Source organism: Trichoderma atroviride, chromosome 7, assembly GCF_020647795.1.
Source record: "Trichoderma atroviride chromosome 7, complete sequence".
In the NCBI taxonomy this organism is placed as follows: Eukaryota; Fungi; Ascomycota; class Sordariomycetes; order Hypocreales; family Hypocreaceae; genus Trichoderma; species Trichoderma atroviride.
The window spans coordinates 1,594,900-1,616,721 of NC_089406.1; the positions used below are offsets into that span (position 1 = coordinate 1,594,900).

Here is a 21,822-nt window from a genome sequence, read left to right on the forward strand (position 1 = left end):
GAACTGGAATCCGGAGCAGTGCCATTACCTGCGAGCTCTGCTGTTTCACTCTTTGGGGATTCTGTTGCACTGTTATTACTAGGCGAGTCCGCACCATCGTGACTTCGTCCTCGAGACCACCGATCCTGCCTTGGAGAACCTAAAGACTCTATCGGGGCACCAGCTGGGGTAGTATGACCTGGAGGAGCGCTGAGACGAAATATGTGTACAGTGTCTGACGCAGAGGAAACGCATAAGAGCGTCGAACTGAGATTAAACGACATGCTATAAATGGTGGACGGATATGTCCCACGTCGGAACTGATAGAGCTTCTGGCCCCGAGGTACTGAAAATATTCGAATGATAGTACCGGTTTCGCTTGCAGTTGCTAGCATCGTTCCTTCGCTGTTGAGACTGATACAGGATAAGGGGGGAGCGATGGGCTTCCACGACATTCACAGCCTTGAGTGTCAATGTGTCAAACATGAGAACTTCTCCCGATGTGGGAGCGACGTATGCGGACTGCGGCGGCGCGTGGGAGGGTCGCCTATTATCTGACTCTTCTCTCGGTTTGGGGAGCGGATATGCGATGTAGCAATTCTCGGAGGACGCTGATAGGGCGCATATGGCAGACGGGTTCGGCGAGGTAGGGATGGTGTAGAGGAGGCTCATGTTGCTTATGTCGTATAAATAAATCTCTTCTTCGAGCACGACGGCTAGTCGCTTGCGGTTCAGTCGGACGGCCAAGACGGCGGATGGGAAGGTCAGTTCGCAAATGACCGAAGCTCTCTGCAGTTGCAGCGATGAGCAACAAGTCAATGTGGTTAGTTACTGCCAGGCACCCACCTTGGTGTTTTGTATAATCAGATGGCGGGGAGAAAGAATCAGGGCGACCAAAGAGGTCGAAAACAGCATTTCGATAATCGCAATGTTCCCGTCATCGCTGCTGAATATTCGGGAGAACGGGTCCGTGTGGTAGATGCCGAAGCCTTTGGAGGTGCCTAGAGACAAGAACAGATGGGAGAGTATGTCAGTCTCTGTACACCAGAAGGAAGAGGGCAGCACTCGGCAGGCCGCTGGGTCACATTATTTACCAACAGCAAGGCAGCTATGATCTTGGTTGAACGTGATGAAGTTGAGCGTTGGAGTTGCCATGGTTATCGCCAGGCGGGAGGTCTGAAGCTGAGGTCACTCAATATAGGCCTCTCGCGCTGGATGATATGACGTCGATGGAGCTCCGAAACGTCGCGCCAGTAGAAACAAAGTGGGAATATGCGCATAGACAGAGCCGTAGGGGACGGATAGTCAAACGTGACGGCAATGCGGAGGGCGACGGCGTGTGAATAGTGGGCAGGGATATGATGTTGATATCCAAGATGCGACACGGAATGAAGCACGTCGAAACTGACTGCAGAAGAGGAGGAGCAGGCCGTATCGAGCTGGACGCCTTGTCTCCAGCCCACTGCGGGCACTACTGGGGATGGCAGGTACGTACCGCCTGTAGACAGCCGCCAACAAGGGTTGCTACGAAGAGTATTAGGCGGGGTGGCAGAAAATAGGGACCGTCAAAGGAATAAGTGCGTACAAAGCTGTAGCATGAGCACCTATGACACTAATAACCTGTTGATGGCGTATGTGCGTAATCTTAGAGTATGCGTTCAAATTTCTTCTATTCCCTACCTATTTTCTTCCCTATTCCCCCCTCCCCCTTTGAACACTGCGTATCGAAAAGAAACAGCCCCAAAGGGCGATTTCTTTGGCGAAAGAAAAGAATAGACATTATTTTGATTTATCCAGCTAAATATTGTTCTACAGCGTTAGTGAAGTTGATTGCATGTGTATTCAGCTAACATGAGCACTTATAGAGCCAGCTAAAAAGGCGGCAAATTCACAGCTAGCACTTACCTAGGTAGGCAGTCTACATACTGGTACGAAGTGCGTAAAGCACCAGACGGAATAATGAAGCCCTTTACATACCTATGTATGTAGGTAGGTGTGACACCAAACCCGAAATACTACTCCGGACTGTGTATGCCGATAGATGGGTACTTGTAAGTGTCTTAACACATGTATAGGGATCCAGGATATGGTATAAGCAAGCAATACTGGGGTAAATCGGTCCTTAGTTTAGAGTTCTGATTCGATTGAATCTCTTTTCCTTTACTTACGTTGCTTTTCGCTTCTCCTATTTGTTTATAAAAAACAAACACCTGTCCAGTGACTCAACGGCTTGTTTTATGCGCTGCACGAGGACATGTCCGTTACCTAATATAGCCGTGCCGGGCTACTTGCCGTGGGCTTTCTATTGGAAGAGCCGCTGAAATGGAGGGGCAGGTGCAGCGCAAAGTCCAAGCTGCTCGCATTAGGGGCGCTGGCTCCGGAACGCCCGACCCCCTTGTGGCTCCCTCCCTGGCAGGCTGAAAGTCCCGGTAACCCGCCCTATTCTCGTGTAACCTAGGCTATCAGCTGGGTAAAGAGCGGTATTATTTTGCCAAGTCCCGCTGCCGTCATAGTTTTTTTTTTAACAGAGGGCATGACCTCGCTGCGACAGCCCGGAATCCCCAATCCATTTCTCCTTCTCCAAGCAAAATCTGCTGTCGCCCAGCATCTCGACTTACTCCGCCGCTCATTTTGCGACCGCCCGTCCAATTGGGTCTGATGCCTGCCCAAAGATAGTCCTTTTTTTGTTCTTCTTTGGACTCCGACGACTCATAGCTGTTCGCCATGTGGAGAAATTCTCTGCTGAGGGGTGTTCAGAGCGCCCGCCTGGCATCGAGGACGACGAGGCTTGCTGCTGTCCGCAAGCCTCTGCCCTTGATCACCAGGCGCCTGTACGCCGCGACCACCGCCCCCAATGCCACCTCTTCGGCCCCCGACCCGAGTGACAACTTCCTGTCCGGAAGCACTGCCAACTACATTGATGAGATGTACATGCAGTGGAAGCAGGATCCCAAGAGCGTCCACGTATCATGGCAGGTCTACTTCAAGAACATGGAGAGCGGCGACATGCCCATCTCCCAGGCCTTCCAGCCGCCCCCGAACCTCGTACCCAACATGACCGGCGGCGTCCCTCGCCTGTCCGGCGGCCTTACCCTTGAGGATGGCTCCGATGTCACAAACCACCTCAAGGTCCAGCTGTTGGTGCGCGCATTTCAAGCTCGTGGCCACCACAAGGCCAATATCGATCCCCTTGGCATCCGCAACACTTCTGCCGGCTTTGGTAACATCAAGCCCAAGGAATTGACGCTCGAACACTATGGCTTCACCGAAAAGGATCTCGACACCGAATACACTCTTGGCCCTGGCATCCTGCCCCGATTCAAACGGGACGGCCGTGATAAGATGACTCTCCGCGAGATCATCGCCGCCTGCGAAAAGATCTACTCCGGCTCCTATGGCGTTGAATTCATCCACATCCCCGATCGCGAGAAGTGTGACTGGCTGCGCGAGCGCCTCGAGGTCCCCCAGCCATTCAAGTACTCCATCGATGAGAAGCGCCGCGTCCTGGATCGATTGATTTGGAGCTCCAGCTTTGAATCTTTCCTCGCCACTAAATACCCCAACGACAAGCGATTTGGTCTTGAGGGCTGCGAGACCCTTGTTCCCGGTATGAAGGCTCTCATCGATCGTAGCGTCGACTACGGTGTTAAGGATATTGTCATCGGCATGCCTCACCGTGGTAGACTTAACGTTCTGAGCAACGTCGTCCGAAAGCCGAACGAGTCAATCTTCAGCGAGTTTGCTGGAACTCTGACTGCTGGAGATGAAGGCTCTGGCGATGTCAAGTACCATCTGGGTATGAACTTTGAGCGACCCACGCCTTCTGGCAAGCGTGTGCAGCTCTCACTTGTCGCCAACCCCTCCCACTTGGAAGCCGAAGATCCTGTCGTTCTGGGCAAGACCCGTGCCATTCAGCACTACAATAATGATGAGAAGGACCACAAAACCGCCATGGGCGTCTTGCTGCACGGAGATGCTGCTTTTGCCGCTCAAGGCGTTGTGTACGAATGTCTTGGATTCCATTCGCTGCCCGCCTTTTCCACCGGAGGCACCATTCACCTCGTCGTTAACAACCAGATCGGTTTCACCACCGATCCTCGTTTCGCACGCTCCACGGCCTACTGCACGGATATTGCCAAGGCTATCGATGCTCCGGTCTTCCACGTCAACGCTGACGACGTCGAAGCCGTCAACTTCGTCTGCCAACTGGCTGCCGATTGGCGAGCTGAGTTCCAGCACGACGTGGTCATCGACTTGATCTGCTACCGCAAGCACGGCCACAACGAGACAGACCAGCCTTCATTCACCCAGCCTCTGATGTACAAGCGCATTCAGGAGAAGGTCCCCCAAATCGACGTTTACGTCAACAAGTTGCTACAGGAAGGTACCTTCACAAAGGAAGACATTGAGGAGCACAAGCAGTGGGTTTGGGGCATGCTTGAAGAGAGCTTTTCCAAGTCTAAAGACTACCAGCCTACGTCTAAAGAGTGGACTACATCCGCTTGGAACGGCTTCAAGTCGCCCAAGGAGCTCGCTACGGAAATCCTTCCCCATAACGATACCAGCGTCGATAGGGCGACATTGAACCATATCGGTCAAGTCATTGGGTCTGCCCCCGAGGGCTTCCAGATCCACCGCAACCTGAAGCGAATCCTGAACAACCGAACAAAGACCGTCACTGAGGGCACCAACATTGACTTCCCCACCGCTGAAGCACTTGCGTTTGGCTCTCTCGTTACAGAGGGCTACCATGTGAGAGTCTCCGGCCAGGATGTTGAGCGTGGTACCTTCTCTCAGCGTCATGCCGTCTTCCACGACCAAGAGACCGAAGAGACCGAAGAGACATACACTCCCCTGCAGCACATCAGCAAGGATCAAGGAAAGTTTGTCATCTCCAACTCGTCTCTTAGCGAGTTCGGAGCCTTGGGTTTCGAGTACGGTTACTCATTGTCATCGCCAAATGCGCTCGTGATGTGGGAGGCCCAGTTTGGTGACTTTGCAAACAACGCTCAGTGTATCATTGATCAGTTTATTGCATCTGGTGAAGTCAAGTGGATGCAAAGGACAGGCCTGATCATGTCTCTGCCTCACGGATACGACGGCCAGGGCCCAGAGCACTCTTCTGGTCGTCTGGAGCGTTACCTGCAGCTTTGCAACGAAGATCCTCGCGTTTTCCCATCCGAGGACAAGCTGCCCCGCCAGCACCAAGATTGCAACATGCAGATTGTCTACATGACCACCCCTGCTAACTTGTTCCACGTCCTGCGTCGACAGATGCACCGCCAGTTCAGAAAACGTAAGTTGTCCTTTATGATGTCTATTCAAATTGTATCATGTACTAACATTCATATAAAGCCCTCATCATCTTCTTCTCCAAGTCACTCCTTCGCCACCCGCTTTCAAGATCAAACATTGAGGACTTCACTGGCCCCAACGCTCAATTCCAGTGGATTATCCCCGATCCTGAGCACCAGACTGGAGCTATCAAGGCTCCTGAAGAGATTGACCGAGTCGTCCTTTGCACCGGTCAGGTTTGGGCCAGCCTGCACAAGTACCGCGAAGAGCACAAGATTGACAACGTGGCCTTGACTCGTATCGAGCAGCTGAACCCCTTCCCTTGGCAGCAGCTGAAGGAGAACCTTGACATGTATCCCAATGCCAAGACCATCGTCTGGGCACAGGAAGAGCCTCTTAACGCCGGAGCCTGGAGCTTCACACAGCCACGAATCGAGACTCTGCTGAACCAGACCCAATACCACGACCGCAAGCACGTCATGTATGCTGGTCGTAACCCCTCTGCCTCTGTGGCAACTGGTTTGAAGAACACACACAAGCAGGAGGAGCAGGAATTTTTGGAGATGGCATTCTCTGTCACCCAAGACAAGCTCAAGGGCGAGTAAACGAAGGCTGTAGGAAAAATTAGACGGGGCGCTTTGAGAAGGGGTAGGTATGAGTACGGCTGTTTGGCCGCGCTGCAAAAATCCCACTTGGGGTTCGTCAATTGTGTGGCTAGATCCGCGACATACTTAGAGCTTGGCGCTCTTGTTTCCCACAGCATGCTAAAAGGCTTCGATAGAATGAAGCGATATGCTTGCTTGTTAGTGTAATAATACGCTTGTTGAATACATTTTACGTCACATATCCTCTTGCCTGTTGATAGACACGCTTTTTAATCATGCATGTATGTATTTCTTTTCTTCTCTATAAGAATTAGCATTAAGCCCTAAGAGCCTGTGCCCATTCATGAAGTTTATCAATAACAACAGGCGCAAAGGCCGTTAATGTGTCCTCAATAACCCGTTCAAAGTAAAGAATTGCTTCTTCTTCTCCCATCTCAAGATGAAACCTCTCTCTGACTTTCAGCACTGCTTTGTCTGGCTCTAACCTGATATCCGGAATGTTGGCGTGAATCATAAGACTAAACAGGTTGAGAATCAGGTTTGACGATTTTCGCAATGCAGTATAGGCTAAAAAGCAATATTGCTTAAACTGTCGGTAATGTTCTGACTGTACTCCGCCCATGCAGTCTACCATTTCCTTGGAGAGCTTCATGACAGGGGCGAATGGCTTAGGATCCCGACCAAGGATGTACCCAAAATCAGCATGGAAGAAATGGCCATCTGGTGCCAGCAAAAGGTTGTCGAGATGCCGGTCGCCAACTCCAAGGATATAGGTGATAACACAGTATCCTGCACAGGATCGAACATATGTATCAAGCGTGTCTTGACGCACGCCCAGGGGTTGTCGGTCGTCTGGATTGTGGTGTTTGAGATATGCCAAGGCTGGGTTGTTTTTGAATTTGCTGACAATACTGGACAGGCTTTGTGACTGGACAAATTGAGAAGCACCCGCCGTAGTACTTGTGGCAAGGATCTTATAGGGTGATAGTTTGAGATCAAGGTTTTCCTTCTGCAGTAGCTGGTCCATCAGGGTAATAATTTGAATGACGAGTTGATCTTGTCTTAAATCGTCACCGAGTTTGAAGATTATAGGATACTGACTTCCAGCTGTAGTTCTGAACGTGCATTTTATTGGATTCAGGGAGGATTTGAATACAGTGACTTGATCTGGTATGATACCGGTAATTTTGACGGAAGGGTCAAGCGGCATGGCTAGTGGCGGATCGATGCTGATGAGTTCATTCTTTGCATCTCCAAAGAATGTTTTGACTCGGTCTGTTTTTTTAGCGATTGACTCGCTTGATAGCTTAATTTCATTTGCAATCCTTGACAAGATGGCAAGGAGCTCAGCCTGCCTTAGGAGGGTCTTCCTATGGTCATTGCCTTCTGGCTGCTTAATGAGTTCTGTCATGAACTCATATGCCACTTTCCGATATATTTCTCGATTGCGGACGTCTTGCTCAGGGCTATAGTCGTCGCATTCAACCATGAGATACCAGTGGAAGTAGTTTCCTAGCATGAAGTTTGCTGCAGCGCGTTGAATCAGGAACTGTGCCAGCGGTGAATCCTGAATGTTTTCTTCATTCGAGTCAGTAGACATGTGCTCATATTTAAGTGCTTGTACAAGCTGGAGCAAATATAGCAGTAGCTCATCGTCATCAGCCTTTCGCAGTCGATTGACGGCATACGATCGAACAGTAGGGTTATCAAAAGATGGCCCTAGCATGCCAAGAGCATCGTCCACATCGATTTCCGTCCAGCGACTCAGAACCTGAATTGCTTGCTTCAACTCACTCTGATCATTCCAATTAACGGACTTGACAAACTTAGCCAAACCTCTCTTGTCCTTGGTCAGATGATATCTAAACTTCCAGACAAGATCTGCCTCTTCTGGCGTTAAAATCTGTGTTGGCGGATAGGACATGATGACATTTAGTTCATCTCGGACCTTGGCGTTGGGTTTTAGGTCTCTATCGAGGATACCGTGTCGATGAGAGCTTCGGAAAAGGCGGCGGTGTTTTGCTTCAGCAGGGTTATCCCTTTGTCCTACTTCAGGGTCATAGATCATTACAAGGCGTGACCTAATATCGGCCGAGCTCTCGCCAATGGCATTGATGCCAGGGCCAAAATGGACTTCTGGTTGCCTTTGCGCTGCCATTTGCGAAGCAGATAAGGGCTGTAAAGCCGATATTGGGGGAGGATCATACTCGTGATCTGCAAAAACGACTGGAAAATCAAATCGCGGCAACTCCACGTTCAGGACGCACGTATAAGAATCGGGCGTGTCGCCATGGTGGTTTGGAACGTCAGTTGTCTTGTCGAGGTCATGTTTATTCGCGGTGCGATCCTGCTGGCGCAGTTTTGTGGATAGCTTGGCGGCATGCAATCCCTTCTTCTCAAATCCTCTAAAAACCATCTGGTCAAGCCAATCTACGCGTGGAATCTCGCCCATTTCGTGCTTCTTAAACAAACTCTCCATTCTTTCCAGCTCTTCTGCGTAGCTAGCCAGCTGTGGCATTCCTTTGCCATTGTTTCCGACGATGGCGGGCGTGGTCGTATCGTCGGTCCCATCTGCGTGCTTATTTCTATGAACGTAGCACTTTTGGCGGCCCCTTATGATTTGGTTATCGTCACCAAACAAGGAAAGGGTAGTGCCTCCGAATGGAGTAGCATGAGAGACATCGGTTATGCCCTGATCTGGTGAAAGATCCCATATAGTGATGGCCAGCCGGGAGTTAACTGGGATCGACTCGTAAGAAATAGGTAAACGCAGCCACTCGTTCCATCTAGGAGATAAGATCGTCAGGTTAGCTTTATATGTGTGATCCTCCATGTGTATTGACAGTAAAGCACGTACCTTCGCTCTAGACGAGGAGGTTTGTATGATGTCTGAATCGGCACCGTCAAGGCCTTGGATCCAGCCCAGACCTGTACTGTAACATACAGTTCGGAGGAAGGGCTGTGTCTGCAGTCATTAGGAATCTAAATCTTCTATCGCTGCGCATCGTTGCATGGCGCACCTATTATTTGAGCCAATGTGGCGGACATTCGGCTTGTCAAGAAGTGTCGAATATCTAGCAGGACGCTCGTCTCCATCTATGCCAATGCTGAGAGGGGCGGTTAGCCAGATCACAACGTCCAGACTCAAGGGTGCCTTACATTCTAATGCTAACTGGAGACTCAATATCTCTAGAGGCTGCGAAAGAAAACGGATCTATTCGGCCATATTCAGTCATCGTGCCTCACATTTCTTGTCTGACCGGCAGAGTGACATAGATGATGTCAACAGGAGCCCTGATAACTCGCGGCTCAGAGCCGCGCAGAGGATATTGACCTATATATAGCTCACGCAGTGGGGCAAATCCACTTGGCCGATCCAGCGATCAGAAAGTGGGAAGCTTACAATGTAGATGCAAGGTAAAAAAAAAAGTTATCGATACATGCAATTGGTATTTTCCATGAGGACAAGCAATAAAAATCATTGACTCCAACTTGATTCGTTTTAAAGAGAATATAGATACTTCAAAAATATCTTGCAAGGCTATTCGATGCATTATACAACGACATGTAGGTACCCAACTCGAAGTGTTCTAACATGCTCCTTGCAGCAGCTCCAAGCTTACCTAAAGAGTTAGCGTGCCTCCCTTGCAAGCGTGTCTTGCATACAGAGCTAGACGTGCTGTAGGTAATTGATGAATGCTCTGCACGCATATATAAGAATCGGCTTCCGTTCGCGTCCTAAGCCTGGGTGTTGCTTGTGTAGGCTCTCCTAAGCCTTATCATTAGCAACTTTGCATCCGCACCAATCTACATTGCCATTGCCCTTCAATCCCTCTGGGGCGCGTCTCAATGGCGTCAAATATCTTTGAGCTTCCAGACGAGGCAGTCTTGGGTCCTCTGCTTCGTCAATTTCCTGGCAGGGATTCCCAAATACGATCGCTTGCCTCTTTACTCCATGTACAGCGCATTCCGCTTCTCATACCAAAGCAACCTGCCGCTAATGATGATATACAAACCAGACAGACGCCGCGCCTTGTCGAAACCTTGTCATACACGGCTCCGAAGCGACGGGAAAATCCAGCGTCACGACCCAGCTGCTTGCACGATTAGCACAAGACGATAGCACAGATAATAGCGCCGCGAGTAGTCGTGCTCCCGCGCTCGTTTACGCAATTGTTGACGTTGCCCGATGCATTTCTGCGCGTCACTTCTTCGAGGGTATCATGGTTGCAGTAACCAATGCACTCAGCGCATGGGATGGCACCGAGGACAGCGACAATTCGCCGCAACGATGCGAGACGTTAGCCCAGCTTGCGGCCTCGCTGAGCTCCATATTCGACCAGCCCCGGGTAAAAAATAATTTAAAGCATTTTGTGCTGGTATTAGATGGTATGGATAAGCAAAGGGACGCGCCTCCGACTTTGATGCCGGCGTTGGCGAGGTTATGTGAAACTGTAAGTTGGAACTATTCGAGTCATGAAAATGACATGGCAAGCGAGCAGCCACTAATAAGAAACTGGCAGATTTCATTCCTTACGTGCGTTTTTATCGTTACAACTCCACCAGCTGGGTTTCTTCGAGCCTGTCCAACTTCGTACCTCTACTTACCTCCATATAACAAATCCGAATTGATGGAGATTCTATCAAAAGAGCCTCCATCTCATACTCATAAAACGACAAGCGCGGCCGAGGATGCACAAGAATCAACATTCGATCCGAACGAAGCAAATCTATGGACAAAGTTTTGTGCTGCAGTCTATGATTCTCTTGCTCAGTCCGCTGGACGGTCGTTGCCTTCTTTCAGAAACAGCTGCCATACTCTTTGGCCGCGGTTTATAGCGCCCATTGTTGCCGGAACAAACACGCCACACCAGTTCTCGAAGCTGCTCATTGCTGCCAGACCCCTTTTTCAGGATGAGGCCTTCCTAAATCCCAAGATTATCTCGTCCCGAGTCTCAACATCTAAAACAAGCATCGGGAATGGCAAGCAGCCTTCAAGTCGATACTTCGAATCATCACTGACATCAACTATCTCAACCTCACAACCTCTCGCGGGACTGACAGCCTTGCTACCGACTACCGCTCGAGTACTCTTGCTCTCAGCCTATATCGCCTCTCATAACACTGTCCGCCATGATTTAACAATATTCTCCACCCATTACAGCGGTCGCAAGCGCCGGCGTGCCGGTCCCAACTCCTCACGGGCCAATCATCGAAATAAACAGCGTAAGATATCTCGTAAATTACTTGGAGCGCATGCATTTCTCTTAGAACGCTTGTTAGCGATATTCGAGGCAGTACGAACAGAATGGATCCCACTGGCTGTCTCGTCAGGCATAGATGGCGATATCGGTATGGGCTTGGCCACCCTAGCCAGTCTAAGACTACTTATACGAGTGGGGACCGGAGATATCATGGACAGGTCTGGTAAGTGGAGGATAAATATCGGATGGGAGATTATACGCGGCATAGGGAGAGGTATCGGGGTCAATATCGAAGAATGGCTCGTGGAATGAGGAGGAAGGGAAACATATCTAGTACATTTGCGTGCATGGCCTACGCTATTCCAACCCCCACACGTGTAACCGGTGCTTGAATCATACGCCAGTCAGAGAAGATGAGCAGTGTACGCTGAATTCTGTCTGATTCGTATTGACCATGCTCTACTCCTCCGTAGCCAGCCGCAGTTCGTCGAGGATTCGAGAGAGATAAAACTCCCTCGCAGCAGGCGGTAACGGCCGCAAAGTCTTCGCAATCCGAGCAACAGCCTGTCTCCCTCTCTCATAGGCCTCCAGGTCTTTATTTCCATAGACGTCTCGTCCAGACGAGTAATGCTCTTGCTGCTCTAGGTCACGGAAGAAGACATTCACCGCAGTGCTCATGTCGGACATTGGAGCAGCCGTATGAAGCCATAGAGCCGGTAGCAATAAGATGTCGCCCGGGTGAATCTCTGCCTCTTGAGGATGCGTCCCGTGAAGCGAGGCCGCTGAAGACCCCAGCCCATTGAAAACGTCTATACTAGAGCTGGAAGCACCAGGTGCGAAAGACAAATGTTTTACGTCGCTAGGTGGGAATAAGATCATTTTTCTAACCCCCGTCACCTGCGCATAAACGTTTGCCATAACCTGTTATGAGAATGCGATGTCTTGTTAGTCCATCCACCAAACAGCAAGGGACAGCGAGCAAACTGCCGCAGAAAGGAGATATGTACTAACATCATAGTGCAACCACATATTCACTCGTCCAGCCAATCTCAAGACTGAACTGAAAAGACGATCCTTGATATAGGCCATTTCGGGCGGTAGCGTAAAGTCTTCTGCCAAAGATGGGAAATCTTCTTCCAGTTTGGCTGGCGCTTCGGATGGTTTATTGCGCGACAACGCTCGTAGGTAAACTCTAGCCCCAGACTGTAATTTGTCCATGATGCTTCCGAATGAGTCTGTGACATACGCAAAATTTTTGCTATTGAAATCCATTGTTCCCTTGTCTTCATGGGATTCGTGTATAACAAACTAATTACTCTACATCAGTTGACTGTTCATTGCCGGCCCTGGGAGTTTCCGAATGTATCTCAACGTACCTTCTCATTTGCACCAATCTGGCTCACCAAAAACTCGGGAGACCATTTGCTTTGGCAGTGCCCTATATTGCAGCTCTTGAAAATGACGGGTTTCCCGTCACGTAGGATCTTCTGGAACTGCTCAGCCGACTCAAGCTGTATCCGAGGTACAGGCGTGACTTGAATCCCATGCTCTCCTCGATATAAGCTTCCAGCATCATCCGAAATTGTAGTAGCAGAAATATTTGAGAATTTGCGACTCCCAATGAAGTCAGGGGCAGATTTGGACGAAGCACAATGGCGTGACGTGCGATAAATAGAATCCAGTATATGATCGGGCATATGAACTTTGTAAATAGCCGTCTCCCAAAAAGTTCCCATGGAGAAGCAAGTCGCTCCCCCCACCCATCACCAACAGGGAATCATTATAGGGTATAACTGACGATCCAATCATAAATGGCATGCGCTTGTCATCGCTTGGAGTTGCAAAGTTTGTGACCTCTATTCCGTCGACAGAAGGCTTTATAGCTGCGATAGTCTGCCCATGTAGGAGAGGGTCTGCACCCATTCCACCGCATATTATTACGGAGGCCCCTAAATGAACAACTTGAGCGCCAAAAGAAGAGAGGAGTTGTCCATCTGAGAAGGTATCTGGGAGAGGAGAGAATGAAATGGTTGGCTAGCACAACATTCAAATCGTTAGCAGGAACGATTCGGCAGCATATAGAGCTTTTGAGAGCAATTGAGTATATGAGACCAAGGAGGAGCGAAACATACTTGGAGATCAAAGGCATTTATTTGCCACCTGTACAGCTTGGTATTGATGCGGCCATTTTGAGATATACCTCCAGCCAGCATTCCACGGAAAGTCCCCGGCTGGTCTGAAGGAGAGATTCCATTGAAAGCAATTGATCCGAAACAGGGATCGGGAGCAGATCCTACGACCTGGCAACTTTGCCAGCAAGCTTTGTCAGGGTTAAATAGAAAGATTTCGTCTGACAATTTCGATGAACTCTTCTTGCCTCCGAAAATCAGGAGAAGTGACGAATTCCCCAGTCGAACCGCAGAATGCCTAAATAAAGGGGTAGGTAGTCGTGGCATTTGCCACCACCGTGGGCTGATACCTCCTTTAAAGAGCCAACAGTCGGATAAAGCACAGGAGGGCGATGTGCGGCCGCCAACTAACATGATGCCATAATCTCCCAGGTCTGTCAAAGTGAAGCACATCCGAGCAGGCGGGCCAGAAGAAGGCAGCTGAGGGGCCTGCGATTCGCCTTCGAGAGAAAAGATATCGTAAGTGGGTTCTCTGCTGTTGAGACTCATCCCTAGCAAATTCAGGGCGAATCGTTGTCCGAATGCATTGCTAGATATCATGGCATTTCCAAATCGCCGTCTGGTCGTTTTCGGGGAAGATTTGCCTACTAGTTCAACATGTAACCCTGTGGGTGCCTTCTGGCCAATGCTCCAGGTCGAGGGGGGATCTTGCAATGAAGAAGGCTGATTGTGACCAGTAGAAGCATGGAGGACAAAATAATGCCGTGCGAAGAGTATAAATTCCTCCCATTCATCGAAGGGTTCGACGTCATCAAGGGCAATTCGTTCTGAGTCGCTAATGAACTGGTCACTCGACCATGTCTGCCATAGGTCCTTTATTTCTACAAAAGCCCATCCACGTTCTTGAAACCGGCTAGTTTGGCTCTTCACTGTAGGATATACTTCAATAGAGCGCAAAGGAGTGCTCAGCTTCTCAAAATGACTGACCATCTGTTGAGCAAATGGATGGTTCTTCTCGAAAGGCAGTATCTGCTCCAAAAGACAGAAATCATTTTCTAGACACTGGTTAGCAGAAGAAAAAACTCAATGTTGAGTAAGATAGCTGAAAAGGTAGGAAACTCGTTGTCGGGGCTTCCGGCACAGGTTATTGCGAAATCAGAGGACGCAGACAAACCTCGGCCAACAGTGCTTGCCCATTGGATTAAAGAATCGGTAGACCAGGTGTCCATATAAGTAATTGAAACTTCGGCCACAAAGAGAATAGCACACTCAGGTAGATCAACAACCGTTTTCAGGACATCGCGTAGGTGGTCGAGTTGACGAAGATCACACCCAAGCTGGCAATACTTATTACTGCGCAGGAGCACTCCATCTTTATCTTCACTTACAGTGAAGTCATCTCCAAGAAGAGGTCGCAGTTCCGGAGTTTGTAAAACGATAGCTCGTTTCTTCTGGATGAGATCAGGGTAGTCGATGTCGATGAAGAGGGCATCGTTGCCCAGGTCTCTATAACGAGCATGGCATTGCCAGGGCAAGACATCACTTTGGCTCGTAAGAATTTGCCATTACAGTGACGATTTATAGAATACGCAGTCTCTTACCTCCCACAGCCAAGGTTGATAATAACCTTTTTCCCGGTCGTCTCTTTGGCCAAAAATCTCTGCACAATGACATCAATCGCCCGAAGACGAAGCCAATATCCTCTATTAATGAGAGGGGCTCTCCTTTGGAACTTTGGGACAAAGTAGCGGAAGAAAGAAGGCTCATTTCCATAATACAGTCGTTCAACACTGCGTTTGGAGGCAATGCTGCTGTTATTTGTCTATTTGGCCATTAGTGCTCACTCTACGAAAACACTGTGGAAATTGCAATTAAGTAGGGCTATTGCAGGGCACGATATTGAGTCAAATCCCAGCATAAATAAATACACATACCCCCATGACCATATCGTCCAGGGCCGACGACCCTAGACGTCCTTCTGTCTTCGCCATGGTATTCAAAGCACAGAGATGGAGAAGAAAAAGAAGAGTGCCCCATAAAAGAGTATGAGGTCAAAATTGTATATATGTTGGTAGCATAAAGGTGTATACATGTAGGTACATGTAGGTTATCTTACATTAGGTAACCAACTTTTTGTGTTTTTTTCTTCTAATTTTTTCTTCTTTGAAACTGGGCTAAAAAAGACTAACAGCGGACGTAGTCCACTTGCACGGTTGCTTTTACCAATAGTACTTTCTCATTTAACCCATATGTTTGGGATTTGCATCTTTCTTCAGAATAATTGACGTTACTATAGCAGCTAATTAGTTTATAACTAGCTTAAAAAACTGTGCAATTTCTGCAAGGGCGGTCTGCTGGCTTGCTGTTGCATTTATCAAGTTGAACAGTGACTGCGAGTCAATTAGGTGCTTGGCTATAGTGGAGTCTAGTTGGCAATATGTCCGGACACGCATGTTGCGTGCGTTCATCTTCATCTCGTTCAGCAAAAGGCTGATCTCAGTAGCGTTACCTTGCCGGCGGCCATAGAAGCTAAACTCATTGATGTGAAGACTGACGAGCTCTAGCTGTGTCTCTAAATCGTATCTAAAGCCGATTACTCTGGGATAGCCTCGTTGGTGCCACGCATCTGAGATTTTCTTCAGGTTGTCAGGAGAGAGATGGGGTTTCTCAAGCTGGTTGCTAATATATGCGTTTAAAGCCGTTGAAAGATTGAATTCTAGTTCACAATACAAAAGACTCTGTTCTCGAGGCTCGAGTGAAACGGCCCCGTGTAGCTCTGTTGATCCCTTCACAGCCGGCTGCAATCGTCGGCTTTGGTGTACCTCGGTCTCCTCCTATCAGCCTCATCTCTTATACATGAAACAACAGTTTTAACTCACTATATCTTTGGCAATCTTCCTAATGCCATCTAGAATGCCTGTCTTCTTCGGTGATGTTTGTTTATTACGGCAACTGGATCGCTCTGTGATTTCAAGCCAGCCATTGTGACCGATCATAGTTTTCTTACCCTTCCTTGCAGCTGGATATTCTTGGTGACGGAAATATAAGGCAAGAGGAGAAAACATATAGTTCTTATCGGGCTGGTGTTCTTTATCCATGGTGTATTTGGTTACTGCTACTATTGATAGTACAGCTTGGATGTAAATGTTTAAATAAAGGTACCAGTTAATAAAGTTTTTAAATTAAGGGATATGTTACCAGGCTATTATTCTAAAGTAAATATTTGCTAAACAAGTAGGTCATATAATATAATAAGCTTATACTTTAGTTAAATAACTAATATTATATTTTTTTAATATTTTATATATAGAAAAAATATAATTAAGTTTTAATTATTAATTTATTTTATATTAATTTATATAATAATATATTAAAAATAATTTATTTTATATTTTTTAAAAATTAATAATAAATTATAAATTATAAATTATTATAATCTATTATTAAACTTTTTTATTAAATTTATTAAATATTATAAAAATTTAAATTATAATATTATTATAATCTAATAACTTATAGTTATAATAGTAAGCTTATAAGGTAAATATAATAAAGAAACTATTAGCTAATATAACTAATTAAAACTATATTTACTTTAAGAAAGTAAATACTAGTAAATAGCTTTTTATTTTAAAAGATATTTATATTAAGAAAGTAAATAATAATAAATAATAAAATATATATATACTTTTTATATTTACTTAAAAATAATTTTAAATAGCTAATTATTAATATAAAATTAAAATTATAATATACTTTATATTACTTATACTTTAGTAATATTTATTTACTATTATTATTATATTACCTTTTAGATTTCTTGACTATTTTATTAATATAAATTTAAAATTATTTACTAGGTTTATTTCTTAGGAATTTACTTAAATTAATTATTTAAATATTTATTAAATTTTATAAGTAATATAAAAATATAAATATAAATATTAACTTTTAATATTTTAAATAATAATATTAATTATAAAAGTTAAGCTTTAAGTAATTATTAGTTAAATAATATTATCAAATTTAAAAATATTTTAATAAAAATAACTTATAATTAATAAAATATTTTAATAAAAGCTTTTAAATAAAAATATAAGTAATATAAATAATAAAAATAAAATATTAAAACTTATATAAAAAATATAAAATATATAATTTAAAACTTATATAAAAAATATTAAATAAATTAATAAGTTATTTTTTAATATATATAAAGTATTAATAATTTATAATAATAACTTAATAACTTATTAATAATAATACCTTAAGTAACTTTTATTATAAAACTTATTATAATACTTATAATAATATTAATAATTTTTATAAATAATAAATTAAAATTAAAAAAAATTTTAAAAATTAAATAATTAAAAAAATTTAATAAAAATATTATTAAATTTTATTAAATATTTAATAATTTATAAATATACTTTAAGTATTTTTATTTAAAAACTTTTTTAAAAAATAATTTAAAAATAATTTTAATATATAAGAATATATATTAAAAATATAATAACTAATTAAATTAAAATATTTTTTAAAAATAAAAAAAAGTTTTAATTAATTAAAGTAAATTAATAAAAAAAGTTTTTAAAAAATATAAAAATTTTAAAAAATAATTTAAAAAATAATTTAAAATTACTAATAAAACTTAAAAAATAAAAAAAAACTTAAAATTCTTAAATAAAAGAAATTATATTATAAATATATTTTAACTTTTATTTAATTATATAATAAAATTACTTAAATTAAAAATATAAAAAAGAAAATATATTATTATAACTTAAAATTAAAAATTAAAAATAAAATTTATAAAATAAATTAATAAAAAATTATTTTTATTATATTTACTTAAAAAATTATTATAATTAATAAGTAATAATAAAAATAAAAATAATAAAAAAATAATAATAATAATTAAATAATTAAATATTAATTTTAAGTTAATTAAAAAAAAATTATAATATTAAAAATAATAAAATTTAATTAAAAAAAATATTAATATTTTTAATTATAAAAAGTTTAATAAAACTTATAATATTTATAATAAAAAAAGTTATAAGAAAATAAATTATTAATTAAAAATAACTTATAAATTTTATAATAAAAAAAGTTATAATAAAAATTATTATTATATTAAAAAAAATAAAAAAAATCTAAAATTATTAAAAATAAAATTTAAATAAATACTATTATAAAAATATTATATAATTACTTTAGTTAAATAACTTATTATAATAATTTATATTTTATATATAAAAATAATAAAAATAAATTAAATTATTACTTAAAAATATTATAAGTTAAGAAAACTTATTAAATTATAAAAATTAATATTTTTAATTTTTATAATTAAATTTTAAGTAAAAAAAAAACTTAAATTAAAATAAAAATTATAAAAATTATAAAGCTTATAAGTTTTAATATTAATATAATATTAAATATTTTAAATTAAAAAATATTTATAATTATAAAAATTATTACTTATAAAACTTTAATTATAAATATTAAAAATATTTAAATTATAAATTTATAAAAGAATTTTAATATATTTATAAAAGTAAATAATAATAAAATATAAAAGTTATATATAAACTTTTTTAAGAAAAATAAACTTATTAAAAAATATTTTAAAAAATAAAAATAATAAATTACTTTTATAAATATATATAATAATAATAACTTTAATAATAAAAAATACTATTAATATAATATTATAAACTTATAATATAATATTATATATTTTTTATATATAAAAAACTATAAATATTTTTTTTATAAATTATAAAATAAAAATTATAAAAATTTAAAATATTAAAAAAGCTTATATTATTAAAAAATAAAATTTTTATACTTTTATAATATTAAAAAATAAAAAAATAAAAATATTAATATAAACTTTATAAATTTAAGAATTTTAATTATAATTATTATAAATATAATATTTATAACTTATAAAATATTTAATATAATTATAATAAAATTTTAAATATTTTAATTAAAAAATATTATTAATAAAAATAATAATAATAATATTTAAAAAAATATTTTTTAATATAAAAATATTTTATTAATTATAGTTTATTATATATTATTTTATTAAATTTTTATTATTTATTAAAAATTAAATATATTAAAAATATAAAATTATTATTTATAAAATTTATAATATTAAAAAAATTATTTTTTTAATTATAATATATAAAATTACTTAAAATATTAATAAAAAAAAAACTAATTTTATTAAATAATTTAAAAATTAATATAAAAAAATTATAATTTTAAAACTTATATTAATAATAAATAAAAAAAATAAAACTTTAATTAAAAAATATTATTATATAATTTAAAATTAAAATTAAAATTAAAATTTAAAATATTAATAATATATAAAATATTAAAAAGTTATATAAAAATAAACTTATTTAAATAATATTTAAATTAATTTAATTAAATATAATAATAAAAAATTATTAATTAAAAAATATATTAATTAATACTTAATTATAATTTATATAAATAATAATATAAATTATAATTTTATTATTTTTAATTTAATAATAAAACTTTAATTATTAAATATTATTAAAAAAACTATTATTTTATATTTTAAATATTATATATTTAAAATATAAAATAATTATTAAATATAAAATTAATTATTTTTTATTACTAATTATTAAGTATTTTAAAAATATTAAATATAATATTATAAGTTTTAATATTTATAATATTATATTAAAATACTTATAATTAAAAATAATTCCTTTTAAATATAAAAAAATAAACTATTTATTATTATAACTTATTATTAAACCTTTTTTTTTAGTATTTTATTATTATTATTATTTCCTTTTATTATATATTTATTAAATCTAGTTGCTTTTATTTCCTTTTAGGAAAATAAAAGCTTTTTTTATTATTTCTTTTTCTTTTTTACTTATTATATTTATTTATAAGTATTCTAGCTTTTTTAATTTTAGTTTAATTATTAAGCTAAGCTTTAGCTATTTATTATAATAATTTAAATTTAATAGTTATTATTATTTCTTTTTAGTTTCCTTTAGCTATTATTTATTATAGTTAATTATAAAATTATTTTATACTATTATAAAATTACTTTATTATATTAAAAAAAAAATATAATATTAATATTAAAGTCTTATATATTATAATAGCATTTAATATTTTAAACTATACTTAATAGTTAATAAGTTTTATTAAGAAATTTTTTTTATTTTTTAAAAAGAAATTATTAAGGCCTTTTATATTTACTAGTGTTTATATAAGTAGTTTTTTTATTATTTAGCTTTAATATTATATTAAGTTATTAGTAAAAAACTTTATTTTTAATATAAAAACCTTATTTTAAATCTTATAAGTAATTTTAATAATTTAATATTATTAATATTATTAAACTTAATAAAACTAAATATAATATTTTTTTTAAATATTCTTATTTACTTAATTATTAAATTAAAAGCTAAGTATAGTTTTTTATTATATTAGTTATAAGTTTTTTAAACTTATATAATTATATTAAAAATAAATTTTAATAATTAAAATAAAATAATTTATTAATTAATTAAAAAAGAAAATAAATATTTTAAAAATAAATATTATTTAAAAATTATAATTAAGTTATAAAAAAAGGAAAAAAAATTAAAAATATATTTTTAAATTTAAAAATATATTTTTTTATATAATAAAATAAAAAAAATATAATAATCTAGTTCCTAAATCTTAGGTTATTATTATAAAATAAAAAGAATTCCTAAGAAATAAATATATATATTTATATTAATAAATAAAATAAAATATTTATTATTAAGTATATAATATAAGTTATATAATTAATAAATAAAATATTATTTATATTTAATATTATTAATATATTAATAATTAATTAATTAAGTTATTTAATAAGTATATATATTATTAACTTATATAATAAGTTATTTTATAAAAAATACTATTACTTATTATTTTTTATAAATTATAAAGTACTAATATATATTACTTTTATAAAAAAAGTACTTTTAAATATTATTTCTTTTATTACTAATTATTTATTTTATAATTCTTTTAAAATATATATTATTTATTAAGGTTTTAAAAGATTAAGTTATAATATAATATTTTTTTCTTAAAGATTTTATTTTTAAAGCTTATTATATATTATATAATATTTTTCTTATATTAATTATATATTATAATAATATTTTTTTCTTTTATAAATAATTTTCTTTTTTATATATATAATATAATTAATCTAGTAGTTTTTATTAAAAAATATTATAAAAATATTTCCTTAATTTTAATTATAAGTCTTATAACTAATATATTATATATTTATTATTATTATTATAAACTTACTTATATAATATTAAAATTATTTTTTATTATAAGAATTATATAAAAGCTAAAAAGTTTTATAATAATGTTTTAATTATAAGTTTTTATAAGATTTTTATTTTTTATTTTATAAAATAATTAGCTAATATTTTCTTAATTAAAAAAATATTTATATAAGAAAATATATTAAAATATAAAAAAAAAATAAGTAAATATTTTAATTTTTTAAATATTTAATTATTAATACTTTAA

The 21,822-nt window shown here is 38.2% G+C and overlaps 6 protein-coding genes across 6 annotated transcripts; 2 read left to right on the forward strand and 4 right to left on the reverse strand.

Annotated features, from left to right (window-relative positions):
* Positions 1-264: 264 nt before the first annotated feature.
* TrAtP1_012555 (uncharacterized protein) lies at positions 265-1,134 on the reverse strand (the record flags this gene model as incomplete). The annotated part of the gene is made up of 3 exons (XM_014090085.2): positions 265-768; positions 826-980; positions 1,074-1,134. The coding sequence occupies 3 exons, from the start codon at positions 1,132-1,134 to the stop codon at positions 265-267; spliced, it is 720 nt and encodes a 239-aa protein (XP_013945560.2).
* Positions 1,135-2,703: 1,569 nt separating this feature from the next.
* TrAtP1_012556 (uncharacterized protein) lies at positions 2,704-5,879 on the forward strand (the record flags this gene model as incomplete). Its single annotated transcript, XM_014090084.2, has 2 exons — positions 2,704-5,275; positions 5,335-5,879. The coding sequence occupies 2 exons, from the start codon at positions 2,704-2,706 to the stop codon at positions 5,877-5,879; spliced, it is 3,117 nt and encodes a 1,038-aa protein (XP_013945559.2).
* Positions 5,880-6,195: 316 nt separating this feature from the next.
* Positions 6,196-9,115, reverse strand: TrAtP1_012557 (uncharacterized protein; the record flags this gene model as incomplete). Its single annotated transcript, XM_066115577.1, has 4 exons — positions 6,196-8,665; positions 8,737-8,838; positions 8,900-8,986; positions 9,039-9,115. 4 exons carry the CDS (start codon positions 9,113-9,115, stop codon positions 6,196-6,198), a joined length of 2,736 nt encoding a protein of 911 aa, XP_065971676.1.
* Positions 9,116-9,427: 312 nt separating this feature from the next.
* Positions 9,428-10,329, forward strand: TrAtP1_012558 (uncharacterized protein; the record flags this gene model as incomplete). The annotated part of the gene is made up of 4 exons (XM_066115578.1): positions 9,428-9,446; positions 9,515-9,555; positions 9,899-10,228; positions 10,285-10,329. The coding sequence occupies 4 exons, from the start codon at positions 9,428-9,430 to the stop codon at positions 10,327-10,329; spliced, it is 435 nt and encodes a 144-aa protein (XP_065971677.1).
* Positions 10,330-11,542: 1,213 nt separating this feature from the next.
* Positions 11,543-15,203, reverse strand: TrAtP1_012559 (uncharacterized protein; the record flags this gene model as incomplete). Its single annotated transcript, XM_066115579.1, has 10 exons — positions 11,543-12,004; positions 12,095-12,391; positions 12,460-12,594; positions 13,043-13,117; positions 13,216-13,510; positions 13,625-14,267; positions 14,387-14,480; positions 14,601-14,754; positions 14,814-15,034; positions 15,147-15,203. The coding sequence occupies 10 exons, from the start codon at positions 15,201-15,203 to the stop codon at positions 11,543-11,545; spliced, it is 2,433 nt and encodes an 810-aa protein (XP_065971678.1).
* Positions 15,204-15,374: 171 nt separating this feature from the next.
* On the reverse strand, positions 15,375-16,406 carry TrAtP1_012560 (uncharacterized protein). Its single transcript, XM_066115580.1, has 2 exons — positions 16,092-16,406; positions 15,375-16,040 (listed from the first exon to the last, which is right to left on the reverse strand). The coding sequence occupies exons 1-2, from the start codon at positions 16,308-16,310 to the stop codon at positions 15,516-15,518; spliced, it is 744 nt and encodes a 247-aa protein (XP_065971679.1). The 5' UTR covers positions 16,311-16,406; the 3' UTR covers positions 15,375-15,515.
* Positions 16,407-21,822: the final 5,416 nt, after the last annotated feature.